We start from the raw sequence: 19,640 nt of genomic DNA on the forward strand, positions 1-19,640 counted from the left end.
GTGGAGTATTTGTTGGGGATTAGCAGAGCTTCTTGTGAAAAAGAGCAAATCTTCCATTTTAGAGCTTATATGTGATAGGAGAAAACTTGGGTTATTCTCTCATGGTTCATGGGAATGGGTTAATGGGGCAGCAGCTTCCTTTTCACACCCAGACAGGAGAGAGGAAAATCATATAAACCTCTTCTTCAAGATCAGTGAGCATCATCCCATTGCCCAAAATAATTCAGAAGCCAATCCAGTTAAATCGCTACCAAGCAGTCATGTAAGCCAACACTTCAGGAAGCTAACGTCTCTTTTGCTGTCATCCTCTTTTTCCATCCCTTTGTCTTTTTCTGTTTTGTCTTCTGAAGCTTTGAGTTTACCTCAGTTTGGCAAATGGTGTTCATGCCTGTGTGTGGTTTCCAGGGCCTGGCAGGAAAACGTCTCCCTGAAGGAACTGCAGCGCAGAGGTGTCTGCTTGCTAAAGCTCCAAGCTACCAACCAGAGGACTGGCCTCTACGGGCGGCTACTCGTGACCTTCCAGCCTAGAAAATATGATTCAGATGCTGAGCTGCCCTATAACAGTTTTGGGCCTGGTAAGTGCTATTCCTGTTCATGGGAAGTAGGTAACAATGAATGTATTCTTCCTAACATCTTTCTGATGCGACACTTGTAAAGACTGAACGATTGATGCAAAAAGGAAGGGAGGAAAAGGTTATGGCTAGTGGATGAATCTAGAGAAAAAATGTTCCCTTTCTCCCTCAGCTTTTTATAAGCATGTATGTTGCAACAGGTAAGAGTGACAGTGATTAAAGAGTTGGCTTTCCTCATTCTGAATCCTTAAAAATAAAGCCCTGGTCTCCTGTCATTAACGATTTTGTGGCACTCTTTGTATGAGCTTACATCTTGGGGTAGGTAAGGAGCTTCTGTTATTTACACTTTAATTTCAAAATGCAAAGTGGATTTTCCTTTTCCTTCCTGAGCTGCCATTTCCTCCCTTCCCTGTACTGTTATTTTTGGTGAAAAAGAGAGGAGTGTGCCACGTGTATTAGTTGACATGCCTGGATTTCTGTTGGGAATAAAAGCAGTAGAGAAATACTGACTCACCAGCACATCAGCCAGTGCCCTTTTGACGGGTCTCACCTTCTGCCATCACTTCCTTGAAAAGATCTGAGCTCCTGCCAGTATCTGAAGAAAGTAAGGACGCAGTCTGCCATGCTGGGGCCAGCTACACAGACTTAGCCCTTGAAAAAAGTTGGGTTTGACCTTGAAATAGTTCCAAGTGACTCCACAGGGAAAGCCCTCTACTATTTTTTTTTCTCCTGCGGAGACCTTTTTTTTCCTCTTTTCCTTACGCAATAATGATATTGCATTGCACTCTCCAAAACTTGTCTACAGGAGTGAAGCTGGGTGCACCAGATAGTTTGCTGGTTTAGCTTAGTCCTTTACTTGGTTTTGTTTGCTCAATTAGTTTGCTAAGCAGATGCATTGGAACTGGACTGTTTCTCATCTGTGGTACTGTTTTGAAGTGTCACAGTTCGATTTGTTGATGCGTTCTTTGCCAGCCAGGCCTCCAAGGTGCTGACTTGTGAAATTAAAATGACTCATTGCAGGTCAGGGTCTCAACCTTGAGGTCTAAGAAACAGCATCTCTCAGGGCTCTCCAAATAGGAATAACATTACTGTAGCACTAAATTGTTCTCAGAGACAAACATTTTAATGTAAGAGCTGACGGAGACTACTGAGGCAAGCTTCCCTTATTTTGCAAATCTGACATTTAGTCCTTGATGAGTGTGAGCCTCAGCAAAGGTATCCACTTGTCAGACATCCTGCTTAAAATCTCCATTCGACCACTGCACTGCATAATTTGATTGGTCCCATCTCAATCTGACTGTGAAGAACAGAAAGTCCACAGTGAGTCCTTATGGATCTCATCTTTCTTAGTTCTGCTGACCGGTGTAGAGCAGTCATCTGGGAGTTACATATTGTTGTGCAGCCTCCTTGGCTATTACAATAAAATGAACTTAAAGTGGTTTGAGAGTTTGGAGAAGTTAGGTCTTTCCAAGGTCCACGTGAAAACATCTTGGCTTTCTGTGCAGCTCTGTGGGAGCACTGTTGGTGTCCTCTCCAAGTCCTGTGGTGCATGGAGATCAGAAGGCAGCTGGTTAGTTGTTACCTGGTGTCTTCTCAATGCTAATAGTTTTCCCTTGCCTCTTGCTGCATGCACTACCATGAAAGAGAAGGATATTTTCCTCCTTTTTGGGCTTGGTACAAATTCTGACCTTGGCAGATAACATGGAACTAGTCCTGTGGCTGGTGTAGGTGAGCCCAGTGTCCAGTGGGCCATGCTGGTCTCCTCCAAAAAACTGCTTTTCAAAATATTTACTCCACTTTACTCTGTCTTTAACTTGTCTTTGCAGGTGACATTTTGGGGCTTTATGATTCAGTCGGCCAGGGAGATCCACTCTCCACCGGCATTGTAACACGTGTCACCTCCAAAGCAATCACCGTTGCCTTTGAGGAATCTCGAGATGGCATGCTGAGCTTGGACCGTGAGAGCTCTTACCGCCTGCTGAAATTAGCCAACGATGTCACCTACAACAGGCTAAAAAAGTAAGGGCTGTGAGGGTGCAGTTCGCCTGGGGTCACTGATCAGGAGTGCAATGGCCAATTGAAAATTGCCAGGCTTATTTTGGGAGAACTCTTCTGTGACTGATCTCAGTATGCTTCACTAGTCTCAGCTTCTCTTCCTTCCCATCTTACTCCTGTGGCAGCTCCATTTGGGAGAAGTATCCACCTTCAGGATGTGCCTTTCTCTTTCTGCTGAGGGAACCTGTACTCCTTAATGAGATAACTCAACTAGCTATCTTATGCTGAAGTGCCACAACAGCCTAAATTTATCAAACAGCTGGCTGGTGCAGTCCTGCTCTTCTCTGTTTGTCCCCTGCCCCACTTCTCACACTGTTACCTGTTTTCGTCCCATACTGTGCCAGCTCTGGTGCCCACTGGATTCTGTGTAGTGCCTTTTCCATCCAGGCAGTAGAACGGAGTAGCACTTTAATGAATTAATACACTAGAAAGGCTCAGCACAGGGTCTGAATGCATCAAACCAAAGCAGTAGTAGAAAGGAGAAACGTACAGGGGATATGAGCACATGAGGGGTGGGAGATGCAACAATTAGAATTAGTCTGTTGTGCCCACAGACATCTTTCACTGGGGTACATTGCCCTGGCCCCTAATTTGCACTGTGAATCTCTGGAGGAATTTATGCTGTGCATATAACCTGTGTGTTTTCTTCTTTGGCAGAGCTTTAAACACACTAAAGCAATATCGTGGTGGTCCAGCCTCTGGTCTGATCGATGTCCTCTTCTTTTCGTCTGATCCAACCTCATTCAGTGAAACAAGTAAGGACGTTTCTTTCTAAGACTTCATATCATCCTGATGGCAAGTGCTGGGTTGGTCTCTCTAAAGGAATTTTCTGGACCCTCAGGGTGAGAGCCCCTAGCACTTTACAGCCCAGTGTGTACACTGAGACTGCTGCTGGTTGATCTGCCTTGGTATGCAGGGCTGAGAGCTAGGCAGGTAGAGAGCTCTTTTGAATGTATCAGTAAAAGCAGATGTTGCTACTCACACAGGTTTTAAGCAAAGATTACGGTAAGTTATTGTGGGGAAGAAGGTAAAATCTTCAGTCTCCAGAGCAGTCAGTGAAGCCTGAAGTTTCCTATCCACAGGCTCTGCACCAGTTATGAGGATGTTCACATCTTCAGATGCCCCATTAAATCTGTCAGAGGTGGAGTCCTAAGTGATGGTTGTACAGGTTTTTCCACGCACTGTGCTGCTATTACTCCTCTTCCAGTCCATAAAGATACATCTCTGGGGCTGACCCTCTGAGAAGAGTGCTTATGGTCTGTCAGTTCATGACCAGATCTTTGAAACTGCCGATAGGAACAAATTACTCAGATCTTTGTGCAGTTCTGGGCCATGCCAAAAGTGCAGCTCACTTTGCTCTAGGAAAGACCTCAGCTGAATATGAGTAATAGGTGCTGTTGCAGCTGGCAGCATTAAACACCTACTTTTCCTACTGGTTAATGGGTCACTGGACATGCTAACCTGGTGTAAAAACCCTTGTCATCACTGGAAAAGAGACAGAATTACCCAGACTGCTCAGATAGCTCATGCTCACTTTCCTCAGGGTGTACTAAGGAAAGCTGAATTGTGGCATAAAACAAATAGGATCCGTGATGGGGGAATTTCTTTGCACACATTCATGAGTCTGAAATTCAGTTTAGACTATGAGACATTTCTTATTTGCATCATGCCCCAAACCCATCCATAAACTTCAGAGATAAGAAGCTACCAGCTCTGCTTCTGTACTGAAAATCCAGTAACTCAGCCTTCATGGGAGTTAAGTTACTGTGGAACTACTGCAGTTTGAAACAGCATGGGGTGTATTCTATTGGCTTGTATTTTTATTTTTACAGCCTTCTGATTACGTTTAGTCAAGTTGGAGATATGCAGACTGCTTTTCATCAAATACTTAAAACATCACAACTAGGTTTTACCAAAAGCTGTCAAAAAAAATGCGTGCAAGCAGAATCCCCTTTTATTCTGATCTTTCTTGATTTGAATTTTTGGGAAACTAAAGATGAAAATTACCCTTTAAGAGCAACCATGAAGAAACCAAAGCCACTGATCAGCAGAATATGAGGGCTGGGCATCCGTTAATGAGTATTACCCCTTGACAGAAGGGAAATATCATCTGGGTTGCAAAAGTCAGGGAGGAAAGGCAGAAGGTAGATTAAGTTGCCTAAGAGGATCGGGCAAGCAGTCTATCTTAGCTGTCTCCTGAGGCCCAGGCTCACCTGTCAGCAGCATATCACACATTATGCCATCGATCCCTGGTCTCCTTGCTGGCCAGGGCTGTGCTCAGTGCTTGCTGTTGCAGTTTTTTTTTTCCTGTTACCTTGATTACTGCATTTAGTTGTCCACAGTGGTTCCCTTTTTTTCACATGCACACTTCTATTACCTTCAGGCTAGGTTTTTGATATATCAGAGATGAAGAGTTAATGCTAGTGTGAGTCAGACCTCTGTAGTTCTGAGCACTGAGCTTAGCCTGAGTCAAACCTCTTGGCCTTTTGGCTACCCGGGGACTTTGGTGTACTCAGGTTTTTAATATTAGATAAAAATTAAATTTTAATGAACTAACTTTCTTAGCAGCTTCAACTGTGCCTTTTCCCCATGGTGGCAGAACTGCCTCTCTAATAAAGAAAAAAATTCCTTTTCACTGAATAGCTCAGATGTGAACTAACTAAGCACAGAAATGAATTTTACATCTCCCCAGCACCAAGAATATGGATTGATGGAAACATTCAGTCACAATAGACAGGAGATGCAATACAAGAAGTCAGCATATCACCTGAGACCATCAAAACACTCTGGCAGGGTAGAATGGCCTTCTATTCACATTTTTACTGTATAGCTCCTTTCATGCCAGCTAGGAAGATGTGATACTAGCCAGGCATTAAATAATAACAACTTTTAAGTTTAAATAGGTCCTGCAAGGTGCCTTCAACTCCCAGCCTCCAACGAGTTCAATGGGAGGGTACTCAGCAGCTAGCTGGGTAAATCCTCTCTCTTACACCTCTAAGATTGCACACACAGTTCCCCAGGTGTCCCATAGAGCTTATATATAGACGGGTTTCTGCAAATAGCATAGAAACATGCAATGTGTGGATTATCTGCAAAAAGCAAGAAGTATTTCCCAGGTGCATGGTCTGACATGGAAGGATAGAAAAACCTCCCAGCATTTCAGGCTGTTTCTCTTCTATGGCACAGCACAGCACCACCTTTCACAATCAAACATCTTTTAGTCTGGATTCTTAAAGGAATGTGTCTCTGCATCTGTCTCATCCCATCCATTATCTGATTTCAAACAAACCCATCAGGAGTCCCACAGTTAATAAGTCTTGTACAGCTCATAGAACCGGATGTCTATACAGGCCAGGTAGGATGGGGCCCTGAGGAACCTGATCTAGTGGGTTTCCCTGGCAGGGGGGTTGGAATTAGGTGATCTTTTAAGATCCCTTCCAATCCAAGCCTTCTGTGATCTATGTTAACACCACTCCGGGATGCAATTTAAACTCTGCTTCAATCAAAAGCTCTGAAAGTCAGCAGGAGGAATAAGGCCATATAAATACCCATCCCAAGGAAAAACTAAAACTGACACTAGTCTAGGAAAAGAGTAGATAAGGTCTGTGCCCAGAGGGACAGCCTTTGTCATTGTCTTCTCTGACAAGATATAAACCAAATTACAAAGAAATTGAGAAGTAGAAGGGTCACTGAAGAGAATAAGCACCCAGCTCTGTGCCCAGATAGATATTCAAGAATGTTCTAATTTTTTAAGATGTATGTGATGGTGGGGAGTACATTAGGAAACTAATTTCTGAAGGATAGGAGTCTTGGGTCTCTTAGCTGGGTTCTCAGAGGTCTGACACCACGGTCCATTTTCATAAAACACAGGGACTTCATGCCAGCTTGGTTTGAAATTTGTCAGCTGCTTTGTAGTTCTCCATTCCTGCAGCAAAGCTTGGCAGAGTACTAATGCCATCCTGTGCTTCGTTGGTGCTTTCTTGTGTTTAGTGACATGGAGCCTCTCAGCCTGGAGGGAAAATCAACCTTTTTTCAAAAAGGTTGGTCATAAAGGCTTTCTTTAGGGCATACTCTATTAGAGTTGCACCAGCCTGGTGGCATATTGTGGCCTATCTGGTAAATAATTTCAAGATGCTTGTTTGTTGTTTTTGTTTTACTCTCCTGTGTTGTGATTTACTCATGAATGGATCACAGCTGCCTTATTATGGCAGAGTGTGCTGCCAAACGCTGTGCCTGGAGGATCTATATTAAAGCCTGTGGCATCCCAGGAGGGTATCTAAATCCAGGCACTGACTGATTAGATGGACAAGGAGTCAGATAAAGCCAATTGAAACATGTTTTTAAAATAGTTAATGGCTGCTGGCATCTGACCAGTGCATGATATATGCCTGCTAAAAGAGCACCAGTATGCACAGAAGGGTAATAATGACAAAAAACAAATTAATGCCTTTTTACCCAACTGCTGATGACTTCCAGAGTTGCTAATTTGCATGCAGCTATTTCCCACCATATGTGGAAAATCCTGCTCACTACCTGGGGATGAGTCCTTCCTGGTAGTAATGGGTGTAGGCATGACTCCCACTGGAAAAATGGCTCTGGAGCATGTTTGTTGGGGGATCGAGCTTGTATAAGATGGTTGTCAGTAACTCAGGAGAAAGATGCCAGGCTTTTGACCCTGAGAAGCCTAAAATTAATTTGTACCAGCCTTCTCACCCCATGATCTTTACAGGCAACAGACAGTCTCACAGCTCACGGCTCTCACACCACTGCTACTGTGAGATGCTTGGGTTGCCCTTTAGCATCTAGCCAGGAGTATGTTTGGAGATCTGAACTGTGAGAGACAGCTAGGGGCTTCAGGTTCCATTCAGAAAGCTGGTGGCTCCCTGTCTGATGCTAAGTGGTGGGGATATGTTGGAAGCTGTCTCTTCTGCATGAAGGAAAAGCTGCAGTCTTGGAGATAACACAGAATGCCAGGGCACTCTCACAAGCCCCTTACGTGAGAGTGTATGGCTAGTGCAATCAGAAGGATTGTATTTGCTGAAGGTGGGCCCTCAATCTCTGCTATTATCTGTCCTCTTGAGCTGTATAATGAAGTCCAAGTCCTTGCAAAACATTAAAAACTCTGAATACATATCACAAAACACAAAAACACTAGACAGGCTTCAGAAAGAATAACCTATGGAACATATGAAGGTAAAACCTATGGGTAGACGTGATCTGCAGCTAAGACTGGGACTGCTCCCCACCACAAAACACTTCCAACTTTCTGTTACCTCCAGAAAAGTACCAAGCAAAAAAACAGGCTTTCGAAAAGGCAAACTTTGAGCAGAACAGGGTTTCTGTTCACCAGACTTGATGGAAAACAAAATCCAGAAGCCCATCCATGAGAAATACTTCGCTTGGCTCTCTTCCACTTTAACCTGCACCTGTGGCCCAGAGTATTTAGGGCTTTGCTACTGGAAGCCTCCTATAAGAAAGCCTTCCCTGCTCACAGCTGCTGTCTCAAAGCACATATGCAGGGATTCCTGCACCTGTACATTGTGGTGGATGTACAGAGAGGCTTTGCTAGCCAGCAGAGGCCAGCACTTCTCTGCTTGCTGTGCGCCTCAGGGCCAGCCAGGCTGGGTGCACACGATCTCTTTTCTTACAGAGAACTCCCTGTTGCAGGCCTAACCCAGTGCAGATCATGATAGGAGAGAGCTGGTAGCTGTTAATTCTGGAGCAGGTCAAGAAAAAGTGAGGGGATATTAATCTGGGTCTAGATACAGTCAGCCAGGGCTGGCTTCCCTGGCCACGTGGAGTGCAAAAGGCATTGCTTATATCTAATTGGCTTATTGCTCTAAAAAGATACTTGAAAAGAGAAAGAAGGAAGAAAAAAGCCTATTTAAAAGGTAGGGGTACGAGCAGTAAAAAGTTGACCCAGCAGACAAAGGACTGGGGAAACACCAGGCATTTATACCAAAGTTTCCTCTGCTCCTTGCCCCAAGCATTGGGCTTCTGCTGCATCACTTGAAAACCTTAAATACTCCTTGTCCCTCTGCTGTGAGCCTCCTGTCAACACAGAGGCCAGGAAGAGGGCCCTGAAATCTATGAGGAAAACTAAGCAATGTGGACAGCTCAGCTGACAAATAGCTAAGGAAGAGGGCAGGGGAAGTTCCCTGTTTCAGGCTGAGTTACCCACCTGGGTTTTGTCTAGCACTGTTTGGCTGCAGAGGTGCTGATTGTGGGATCTGGCTTGTTCTTGGTACCCATACACACAGGAGGCAAGAAGCATACCTTGGAAGGTACGTTGAAGTGCAAGAACCCTCCAGCTCTAGGAAACTGGATTTCTTCCTCCCTGGAGAGACTGTTCCTTCATAGGTATGCACCCAACACGGATGGGAACAAAGATCCCTGCCCTGGACTTGAACATCACCTTCCAGCCCAGTGCTGCTCCCTGAACTGCTGGTACTGTGCAGAAAAGGACCTTGGTTCCTGCAAGTTTTTGGCATTAATAGCCCTCTTTTGGGACTATCTGTGCAAATCCTAAACTGATTGCTTTTAGAGAGGACTTGGGCCAATCCTGCTGGAGTAGATAAGCAGCATTTCCTCAGGTGAGCCTGCTCAGAGCCCAGCTGATAAATGGAAAAACAGAGGAGCCTCTTAAGAGGCTCTGTCCTCCTCCTCAAACTTTGCTGATGAGCCCAGCCCAGAAGAGAGGCACATTTCCCAGCCTGCCCCCACAGCAACTCTTGGCAGCATGTGATTAAAAGGGAAGAGGGTGTGCATGTGTGTGGAGAAGACTGTTTCTGATCTCATTCTTTGAGCAAGGAAATATCAATGACTCCTCCACCCTGACTTGTTCCTCGTTGTGGGAAGTGGCTTTCAGTTTTTAAGCTATTCTTTTTCCCTGGCCCATGGAAGCTTGCTGTTCTTAGTCACTGCCATACTAACTCAAAAATAAACAAAGCAAGAGGCAGGCTAGTAGGAAAAATCACCACTACTTCCCCACCAAGCCTTTTTAACCTCACTGTGCTCTTTGTTTAACTTGGGTGCCTCACTTGCATGTGCTGCTTCAAAAGTCAGTGCCACAGGTTGCCTGGGAGTTGCACAGAAGTTCAGTTCTCTGAGGCCAGAGGAAACTTTTATGCCTCTGATGCATCCCTACCTTAATGCAAAGGTTGAGATAAAACTGATGATGCCCTGCAGGGAATGATGCCCAGAGATGTGTCTTATATAAGCTTTCGTGGGAACATTATTTTCGGTAAACCTCAGATGAGTCATCATCTCTGCTGTAATTAACTTCCATAATGAAGAAGGAGATTAGCAGCAGGATTAAGTGGGATGAGAATAAATAATGGGTTTAAATTAGATAAATCTGGGAGGTAAAGAGTGGCTTGTGAGAATTCTATCTTCTGCAGTGAAACCAATCCTCTTATAACACAATTTAAACACTCTTCTCTCCTTTCTGATGATTAAAATCCAAACTAACAGTTCTCATCATTTATACGGGCTGCTTTTATCATTTTCCTGGGCTGCATCACCAGAGGGCTGGCAGCAGGGCAGGGAGGGGATTGTCTCACTCTGCTCTGGCCACAAAGATGCTCAGAGGGCTGGAGCACCTCTCCTATGGAGAGAGGCTGAGAAAGCTGGGGATCTTCAGCCTGGAGAAGGCTCCAGGGAGACCTCATTGCAGCTTTTCAATACTTAAAGGTGGCTTATGAAAAATAGAGAGCAATGTTTTGCTCATACAGATAATGACAGGACAAGGGGGAAAGGTTTTAAACTAGAAGATGGGAGATTTCAAAGGTTAGCAGGAAAATTCTTCACTAAGAGGGCAGCGAGGCACTGGCACAGGCTGCCCAGGGAAGCTGTGGATGCCCCATCCCTGGAGATGTTCAGAACCAGGCTGGATGAGGCCCTGGACAACCTGATCTGGTGGGTGGTATCCCTGCCCCTGGCAGGGGGATTAGAACTGGATGATCTTTAAGGTCCCTTCCAACCCAAGCCATTCTATGATTTTCTTCCCTCTTTTCACTGAATGCTTGCTAAATATGCTGGCTCACCTCCAAAACATCCCCAAAGCACCATCCCCATCCTAAATGTTTTTTATTATGGCAAGCAGATGCCTCTTCAAACACTGTAAAGTGTCCATATATAGACTAACTGTATTCACACCTGAATGCTTGCTCCTTTGGAAATATCACCAGGTGAGGGGGAGAGGCTAATGTAGCACAGGTAGCCTGTTTATTCTAGAAGCACAAAAATCCTTATTTTTACCAGTTTGTGGTCTCTCAGCCACCTATGTGGGAAACAGCATGCCTCACTCCCCAGTCAAGTTACTCTCATTATCTAATAGACATGGCCCAGCCACTGGGAGCATCTGGTTTATATTCATGGATTTGTTTCTCAGCAAGAACCCAAGTTAAGGCTGAGAAATCTCTTGCTATCTCCCCAGAGCCTTTAAAGTTTTACAATGACTCACTGGACACATCACAGAGGGAGGCCGTCTCCTTCTCACTGGCACAGAGGGAGCTTGCCATCGTCCATGGACCACCTGGCACAGGGAAGACCACAACAATAGTAGAGATCATCCTGCAAGCTGTGCAGCAAGGCCTGAAAGTGAGTAATCAGTGACAGGACTGTAGTGGCAGCAAGCATGCTGATTTGTTTTGCAAAGTCACTGGGGTTCATGGCAGCTGGAGCAGATCCAGCAGCAGCTGTGTTACACAGTAGAGCCTGGCTTGACTTGCACAGGCTGGGCAGTTTCCACCAGCTGAAATGAGGTGCAAATGGAAGCTTCAGAGCTCAGGTTTGCTAACTATAGAAGATCCTGCCCTGGTGCTTGAAAGCAGGGAGAGAATTTGAGAGTTGTCTTTGGTGTCTGCAGGCTATAGAGATGTCAGTGATTTATTCCTAACAGCTGATATCCTCCTCTCTGCTCTGCTGAGTGCCCTCCTGTTGCTCAGACCCCACTGCTCCAGTGCTTTGCTGGCCTTGGTAGTCTCACACTCAGCAATGACAAGCACTTGCTTTCTCCCCTCACAGGTCCTGTGCTGTGCCCCTTCCAACATCGCAGTGGATAACCTGGTGGAGAGGCTGGCTGGCTACAAAGCCCACATCCTACGGCTGGGGCACCCTGCTCGTCTGCTGGAGCCCATCCAGCGGCATTCCTTGGACGCGGTCTTGGCCCGCAGCGACAGCGCTCAGATCGTGGCAGATATCAGGAAGGACATCGACCAGGCCTTCGTACGTGTCCCTGCAACAGGCCCCACGTGGGTAACCTGCATGCCAGCTCTCTGTTAGCAGCACCCAATCTGTTAGCCAAGTTACTCTAAGTGAGGAGTAATTCCACCACTTCTTGGATACTTAAGGGTATCCATCACCTTCCAAGGAAAGCAATGACTTTAGGCAGGTGCTGTGGGTTGCCCCATGAAGAATGGCTGGAAGCAAGTCCCAGTGACTAGCTCTGAACCACAGGCCTCTTCATGTGGAGGGAATCAGCAGAAGGTCACTTTAGGAGAGGGGAAAAGGTTAAAAAAAAGCATAGTGGAGAGGTCTCACAGTGACAGCTGGAGGTGTACATAGCCTGCATTCATCCCTCTGCCTGGAGATCATTTAACTTGGAGAAGAGGAATTGGGGTGCAAGCCTGGTCATCAGAAATGGGGGAAGCTTCCAACCTGAAGCAGCATCTGACAGAGAGAGACAGCCTCTGTACCAGGGTATGCCTGAGCCAAATACACTTGCCAGCACTACTCATCTCCATCTGCTGTAGAGGCAGCTGAGGGCAAAACCCCTCCTAGACAAATTCCTCTCTGAAGAGAGAAAAATCATAGTCATTACTGCTGTGCAGGGGGGGAGATGCTGCAGTGCCCTGCTCTCCAGATTTTCTGTCTGGCATTGTTCATGCAGTCCTCTTCACCAGAGGGGAAGGGAAACATTCACATCATTAATTCACTTCCTAATGAGATATCTGGCTGTCCTAACACTCCCTCCCACTCTCAGCCACCTCAAGTAGAAAGCAGAGTACACCATAAAAATGCATCCTTCATTTCTTTTCACAACTTAATTTTTTAAACTTAATTTACTGAGTAGCTCTTCTATTTGAGATAATAGATTTTGATGATAATTAGAACTTTTTTTCTCCCCCTTCTGGTGACTGCATTGTCCAAAAGCTATTCTGCAGATGTGTCCAGCCTAGGCAAGATCTCCTCTATCTCAGTAGAAGACACAGGAAAGCATCTTCATACCCCTGCACGTTGCATCATACTTGCCCAAGTACACTGCCATGCCCTTTGTTAGGGCACCACACATTTACTTTTTTGAATGATGCAGGCTGAATGTTGAGTTCAGCACCATGAACATCAGTCTGCAACTACTGCTGTGGCAGCAGCTTCATTTTTTCCCCCTGATGCGGGACCCAGTTGTAATCACAGCTAGATACCAAGTCTTTTTTACTGAATATATTTTGCATCTTCCTCACTAATGGCTCATTTTTTGCCCTGCCCTCTTCTTGGGAAGCACTTTGAAAGGTGGGAAGACATTTCACCTGGGAAAAGTGGGAGAAAATGGAAGAAAGCAGAAAAGCAGAGTCTTTAGTACTAAGATATCCATCTGCTTTCTCCCTAGAGGAAAGGGTACATGGGGATGGGAGACATGGACTAGCCACCAGAGCTTGTCCCACTTTATAACACCAGAGAAAAAACAATATCTAACATACTGCTGCAATTCAGCTTGCATGGCAGTGCTTTGAGATGCCCATGACCAGCTCTTTCACAAAAGATGCACCCGACTTCTTATCACAGAATATCCTGAGTTGGAAGGGACCCATAAGGATCATTGAGTGCAACTCCTATTACCTCCCTTACTCCCTCTGGGCTGCAGAGAGCTCACCTCTGAGGTCCTGGCCTCCCTCTCACTGTCCCCTAACTGCCCTTGTAATTATTTCTTCCTTCATTCACTTCTATTTTGACTCTTCACTCTCCCCTTTACTACTACCTTCAGTCATAGAAGGACTAGTAAATGAAAATCCATGTTCTTTGCACACATTTTTCTACCCAATTCACCCCCCCCTCCACACACACCTGTTTAGGCTGAGAGCTTTCCGGGACATCATCTTCTGGGTCTTGTTTGCACCAACAAAAGTGCAATCCCATGGCACCCAAGCGAGAAAGGCAGATAGGTCCAGGAACTTCAAAAAAAGGTCAGCTATCCATCCACATCACCAAACAAGCAATGAAACAAGGCTGCAGACAGCCTAGGAAAAAAGCAGAACCCAACTGAGTTTGGTGCAAGCCCCCCTACAGGGTTCATAAAAGGATAAAGGACCAAGGTCTGGCCTTAAATGCAGTTCCCAGACCCAGGGGTAAAAGGCACATGGGTGGGGACCCAAACAAGGCAGATTAGGGTAACTAGAGCCTGCTGGCACCCATGAAGCCCTAATGAGGAGTGAGTGGGCTCTGTGCCAATCAATATCCTTGGGGCTGACTGTGCTGTTAGGGTTGGGCTGGGCTCCCTGCTCCCTCAGCTGCTTTCAGATTTGACATTCAGCCAGATGTTTGGGTCTTAATGTCATCAGCCAGTCGCTGTTGTTAATTCAGTAACTAGATCTTTTTTTTTTTTTGTTTTGCAAAACAGACATGAAACTTGCAGTACTGGCACCAGCAATTTTGCTCTCTAATTTTCCCATGTTTCAGGCGGAGGGGAAGTTGACACTAGTCTGTTTTGTTCCTTCAACTAAACGAGTACCAGTAACAGCACTCACTCTCTCCCTTTAGGCCAAGGAAAAGATCTTCTGTCCTTTTAGCTCAGGAAAAGGTGATCCCTCCCGTGTGATCCCTCCCCTGTAACTTCCAAACCCATCCACCTATTTGACTATGTTTGACAGACATATAGAGGCCTCGCAGATATTAAATACCTAGAAGCTTAACAAAAACAGGTGGCAGGGGAGATGAGAGAGACACAAGGGGAAATGTTCCTAGGGGAAATGCTGTGGTATGAGCTGTGGTATGGCCTTACACACCAGACAACCCATCCATGCAGCAGATGGCTATAGGAACCATCAACTCTTACTGGCTTGGCTGCTTTTGAAAGCCCATGTTTGTAGCCTTTTCAGGTTTCTCGTGTCATCAGCCTTCCCTCCAAGGAAACAGCCCAAATTTCAGCTTGAGAGCATGGGCAGCTTTCTCAAGGTGACCTGCAGTGAGCAACAGCTTGTCCATTGTCTCGTAGCTGCCGGCCTGCAGCCGGGGAAGCGCCAGCAACCAGTGGTGATGAGTTGATGTTTTAGATATATTTAATAGGCGTTGCTAAAAAAAGCCACGAGCCTGTCTAGATATTGCTGTGAATCATTTACAACAACTCAGAGACGCCTCTTTAAAAATGCAGAGCTGCTGCTGTGGCTGGCCATGGTGCAGGGAGCCCTCCTGCTTCGAGGGCACTTGGAGCCCAAGGGTCCCTGCTTCCCCTGAGCAAGGGAGCAGGCTGAGACTGGAAGGGCATTTGTGATGTTCCTCACCCAGTAAAGGCATGAACTCTTCCCAGCAAGCCTAAACACCACTACATATTACACCCCTCCTTGTGCTAAGGTGCTTCTGCTTATGCACAGAGTTGGCTGTTGGCTGGACTCAAGCATCTGACCTGCTGATCTTCGGGGCACAGGGAAAGTACAGGGCAGAGCAGGAGGGCTGAACAGAGGATCTAAGGTCAGGGAGTTACTCTTTAACAATCCTTTATGCTCGTAATTAAGGAAGTTTTTAAGAGGGTTTTTAAGTATGGGCCGGCTAAGTTTGGGAAATCACTGTCTGGAGCATGAGTGATGGTGCTAGTGCTGATGCTCCCAGATGGTCGGATAGGCGGTGAGTGATGTTCTCATTTTGCTGTTCCACGCACCGAGCCTGGGGTTGTATTGATCCAGTTCATCTTTTGCACAGACAGACATCCTTGTTATGTTTCAGGCAGTGCTGATTGCAGAAGGGGCTTGCTGGCAGGGAGAGGGAAGAGAAACCAAAGTTTTATGGAGCTGATTCTGATAAGCCAGTGACCATGGTGTACATAGAGGAATCGTGTTGAATTTGACTGCTTTGGTCATCTGAGAAGCTGAACATAACCCTGTCTGGTCTATCTGGGTTTTTTATTTTACAGGCAAAAACCAAAAAGGCCCAAGACAAGGGCGAACGGAGCCATTTTCTCAGTGAGATTAAGGCACTGAAAAAGGAGCTGAAGCAACGAGAAGAAACTGCCATGACTGCAGCCCTTACTCGTGCCAGTGTTGTCCTTGCTACAAATACAGGTGCAAGATCCTCTTTGTTTGCAATATTGTGCCTCACTTGGCAAGACTGACACAAACCATGTGCCATGCAATGCTGCATCCGGCCAGGATAGGAGGGAGGCTTAGATTTCCTGCTCCTGGGAGTTCGGTCAAGTTTGCTGCATGCTGTCAAACCCCTCCCCAGTGGGATCCCCGCTGCTTACACCCTGGCACATTGTTCCACTCTGCAATGAAGAGAAGGTGTAGACCACCTCGTGGATCTAGAGTATGGAACTTAGAAGAGCCTTTGGTGGGAGCCAGCGTGGCGCATCTCTGTCAGTTCTGAGTAGGAGCACAGCTTCTAGCGAGTAAACAAGGGCTATTGGAAGTGTGCAGTCTGCTAATTGATTTCATAAGTCACATGGAGTTGCTTTCCTGCTTGGATAATTTCCATGGCTGATGAAATACAACACGTGTTTCTGTAGCCTGGTCTCAGTCTGTGTGTTTGGTTAGTTTTGTAAATCACCCAAGTGGAATAAACCACATGTGATTTAGGGAACTGTTCCAGGTGTTGGTCAGGCAGCACATGTAGGCACATCTACAAAATCCCTTGAAATCAAAGGGAAACATCAGTGTTTAAATTTAACACATGCTAAAGTGCTTTTCTAGATCAGATGTGTAATGCTCCAGAGCCCACTTATAATCTTCAAATTTGGTTGCTCAGAGATTACTCGCTGAAGGAAAACATCAGTAATTTTAGGTTATAAAAAAGAACCTCATGGGGTATTCACAAGTTACTAACATGAAGGTAAAATGGAAGAAAATTCCTTCCAGTAATTATTTGCTGGGAATTGAGCTCTCACTTCTTGTAGCTTCGTGTAAAAAAAAAATGGGGGAAGCTTTCTTTTTTTCAATAAAACTGTTATTTTGTGCTAGGCATTGCAATGATCAGATTTGATTATCTCCTGGGGCTTGCTAGCCTGTTTGGAGGTCTATGCAATTCTGTTTCAGTGAAAGGCAATGGAAAAACAAAGGGTTTGAACTTTCTTTTCCTCGGTTAAGTAATCTTGGTATTTGTCTCATACCATCTAGTTTGATGGGAATTATTTATGCAAGCCAAACTGCTCTGTTGCTAGGTTCAGCGGAGGGGGAATTTAATCATGGCAACACAGAGGGACAGCAGTGACCTTTAGTTAATGGGAGTTCGATAAGTTGAGCTGCAACACTGGAGGGGAAGGAAACCATCTGCACAGCTGCACACCACATAGGGACAGTTTTAGACAGAACCTTTCTGGTTATTTTTCTTTTCCTTCCACCTGCAGCGTGGTAAAACTGCAAAAGTCAAGTTCCAACTGTATGCCCCTTGTTATTAGCGTGGACTGACATAGGCTGGATTCTGTTTTATTTTTTTAAGGAAAACACAGCATCTCAGTTGACAAACTGTAACATCAGATGTGATGCAGAGCCATTGAGGCAGCAGGGTTTGCAGTGTCAAAGCAAAATCGTTCCCAATCAGTTGCTTTCAGTGCTACATTGCAATAGCACAGGAGCTTTTGAAAAACATTTCTGTAAACGCTGTGACTAAAAGCTCCTTGTCTAGCACCCTGGCTTCTTCATCATTCTTTCCTCCTTTTGCATCTTCTTTTTCTTTTGAATTGCAGTGGTATTTTGATGCCTGGGAAATTCACTGTTCTGATTGATGCACGGATCAATATCGTTTCATGTCTGGATTATAGCAGGACCCGGGTGAGGGTTATGTGGTTGACAATACAAAATGAATGTCTGACATAAAAAACAGCTCATGCCCTGGCTGACTACAGTCTCTTGTGTTTTCCTTCTCCTCCTCTCATGAGGAAAGACAGGGGAGCATAGCCAGGGTCAGCAGGGTTGAGGAGTCTGGGTCTCAATTGATCTTTCCCCTTTGGGGTATCCCTCAGTATACTAAGCAATCTCAAATCTGTCATCCTTCCAGTTCTGGTTGGTGAGAACTTTTGTTTGCATTTGAGGGCAGAAGGAAAGTGGGTGTTCATTACTGCTTTTGCTCTACTTTTGCTCTGGTGAAGTATTTGAGCATATTGTTCTGTTTATCAGCTGTGTTTCACTGCTGTTTTCAAAGATGCTTTGGAAGCTTTTGGCCCCAGATGCCAGGGCAAAAAAGGACAAACAGAAATTGGCAAAAACAACTCTGACACATACATGTAAATGTATATTTATTTGTCATCGACTGCAGAGCTGAATCTCTAAATCTCTGCAGAGAAACATCATTCTACCTCCCTCAATCACAATTAAAGCATGTAGGCTTTGCTTTAAAAATGTGTTGTTTGCTCTTCTGTTCTTCCCTGCTAAGCTGTGCACCTTGTCCTTTCACTAGGTGCTTCCTCGGATGGTCCCCTGAAGCTGCTTCCTGAAGATCACTTTGATCTTGTGGTGATAGACGAGTGTGCACAGGCCGTGGAAGCCAGCTGCTGGATACCTCTGCTGAAAGCTCCCAAGTGCATCCTGGCTGGGGATCACAAGCAGCTTCCCCCCACTATCATCTCTCACAAGTAAGGAGCAGTTTGTGGCTACAGGTTCTGTTGTTTGTGCTTCTGGACACCTCAAGTTTCAAGACATTTCATTAACGCGATTATTTAGCAGTGTCCTCCATGGGCTGGGCTTGGTCACACAGCCAGAATTACATCAGACCTGTTCTACCCATAGCCACTGCTTAAAGTTTAATGCACCTCCATCTGAGCAGGCTTTCTTACAGCACAAGGACGTGACAGTTGTGTTACCTGCTGCTGACTCACATAATAGCACAGCATTGGTAGTCAGCATGGCGCTGGAGAGCCTCCTTTTGTGCTGATAATTGCATGCTGGGCAACTGCTCAAGAGCTTGTAAGGGTTTTGAGGTTGCAGACAGGGAGAGCGATTTGACAGGCAGCCTTTGGCCCCGCTCAGGAGCTTTTGTGAGTTCTCCAAGGCACGAGCACTTTGCCCATGAGACTCTCCGATGTGCTGGAGCTGAGATGTGGCTTACAGGAGCCTGCACACCAGATCAAGTTTTTAGGCTTGAGCATAGGAGGGTTGCCCTGGTAGAGGCACTAAAGGAAACCTCAGAAACTGAAGTCAATTCTGTGCCAGATCCAGCTGTTTGTAGTGGGAATGTAGTTGTCATGCAGCGACAGGGACATGTGAGCCTTTGAAACACTGCCGTGCCCATTCTGCATAGGGCTTCTAAGCTGCAGGGGCATGATCTGGCAGCTAGATTGCCTGCCTTCTCTGAGATTGCTGTTTGCCCATGTTCTGCATGCAATTAAAGCTTGTGTGTCCACGAGAGAGGATCCTCCATGCAAAAAGCAAAGCAGACAGGGAGGATGAATGCAATGAGGGCATTTGTACAAGGGGCAGGTACTTGTGAGATAAAGAGCATGAGATGAGAGGATACTGTCCTGACTGGTACTGCTAGGGAACTGATGGTGCCTTCAAGCATGCTTATCTGCATGCTTCCATCAGCCATCTGAAATGTCCCCCAGCTCCGAAGAATTAAATGTGTTGAGCTTGCATTATTTGCTTTTGTTTTTGCCTTTAGTGAGAAGGAGTACTGTGCTAATACTGGATTACTCAAAATTGTGTATACATTAATAGATGTTTTTCCTGAGAGATGTGTCATTAGTAGAGATTTTTTTTTTTGATTCTGCTTGTTTATGAGCACTGTGTTTGAAGTCTTGGTTTTCTCTGTTTTGCACTGAAATTTTCAGACTGGTTGGAAAAGTTTTCAAAAAAAGAGTTTAAAATACTGCAT

At 45.5% G+C, this 19,640-nt stretch overlaps 1 protein-coding gene and 1 long non-coding RNA gene across 2 annotated transcripts in view; one reads left to right on the plus strand and one right to left on the minus strand.

Moving 5' to 3' along the window:
• The window catches only part of IGHMBP2 (immunoglobulin mu DNA binding protein 2), a 41,597-nt gene that overhangs the window by 1,092 nt on the left and 20,865 nt on the right, over positions 1-19,640 (plus strand). Inside the window, exons 2-8 of the mRNA XM_027459156.3 lie at positions 406-575; positions 2,399-2,591; positions 3,285-3,382; positions 11,065-11,228; positions 11,655-11,855; positions 15,751-15,898; positions 18,228-18,402. Of these exons, the coding sequence (XP_027314957.3) occupies positions 406-575; positions 2,399-2,591; positions 3,285-3,382; positions 11,065-11,228; positions 11,655-11,855; positions 15,751-15,898; positions 18,228-18,402 (1,149 nt within the window). The remainder of the gene's footprint in view (positions 1-405; positions 576-2,398; positions 2,592-3,284; positions 3,383-11,064; positions 11,229-11,654; positions 11,856-15,750; positions 15,899-18,227; positions 18,403-19,640) is intronic.
• LOC119717228 (uncharacterized) lies at positions 930-14,069 on the minus strand. Its single transcript, XR_011809658.1, has 3 exons — positions 13,692-14,069; positions 11,092-11,163; positions 930-3,913 (listed from the first exon to the last, which is right to left on the minus strand). It is a non-coding gene; the product is annotated as an uncharacterized lncRNA (long non-coding RNA).

The sequence above is a fragment of the Anas platyrhynchos genome, chromosome 5 (genome assembly GCF_047663525.1).
Source record: "Anas platyrhynchos isolate ZD024472 breed Pekin duck chromosome 5, IASCAAS_PekinDuck_T2T, whole genome shotgun sequence".
Classification (NCBI taxonomy): Eukaryota; Metazoa; Chordata; class Aves; order Anseriformes; family Anatidae; genus Anas; species Anas platyrhynchos.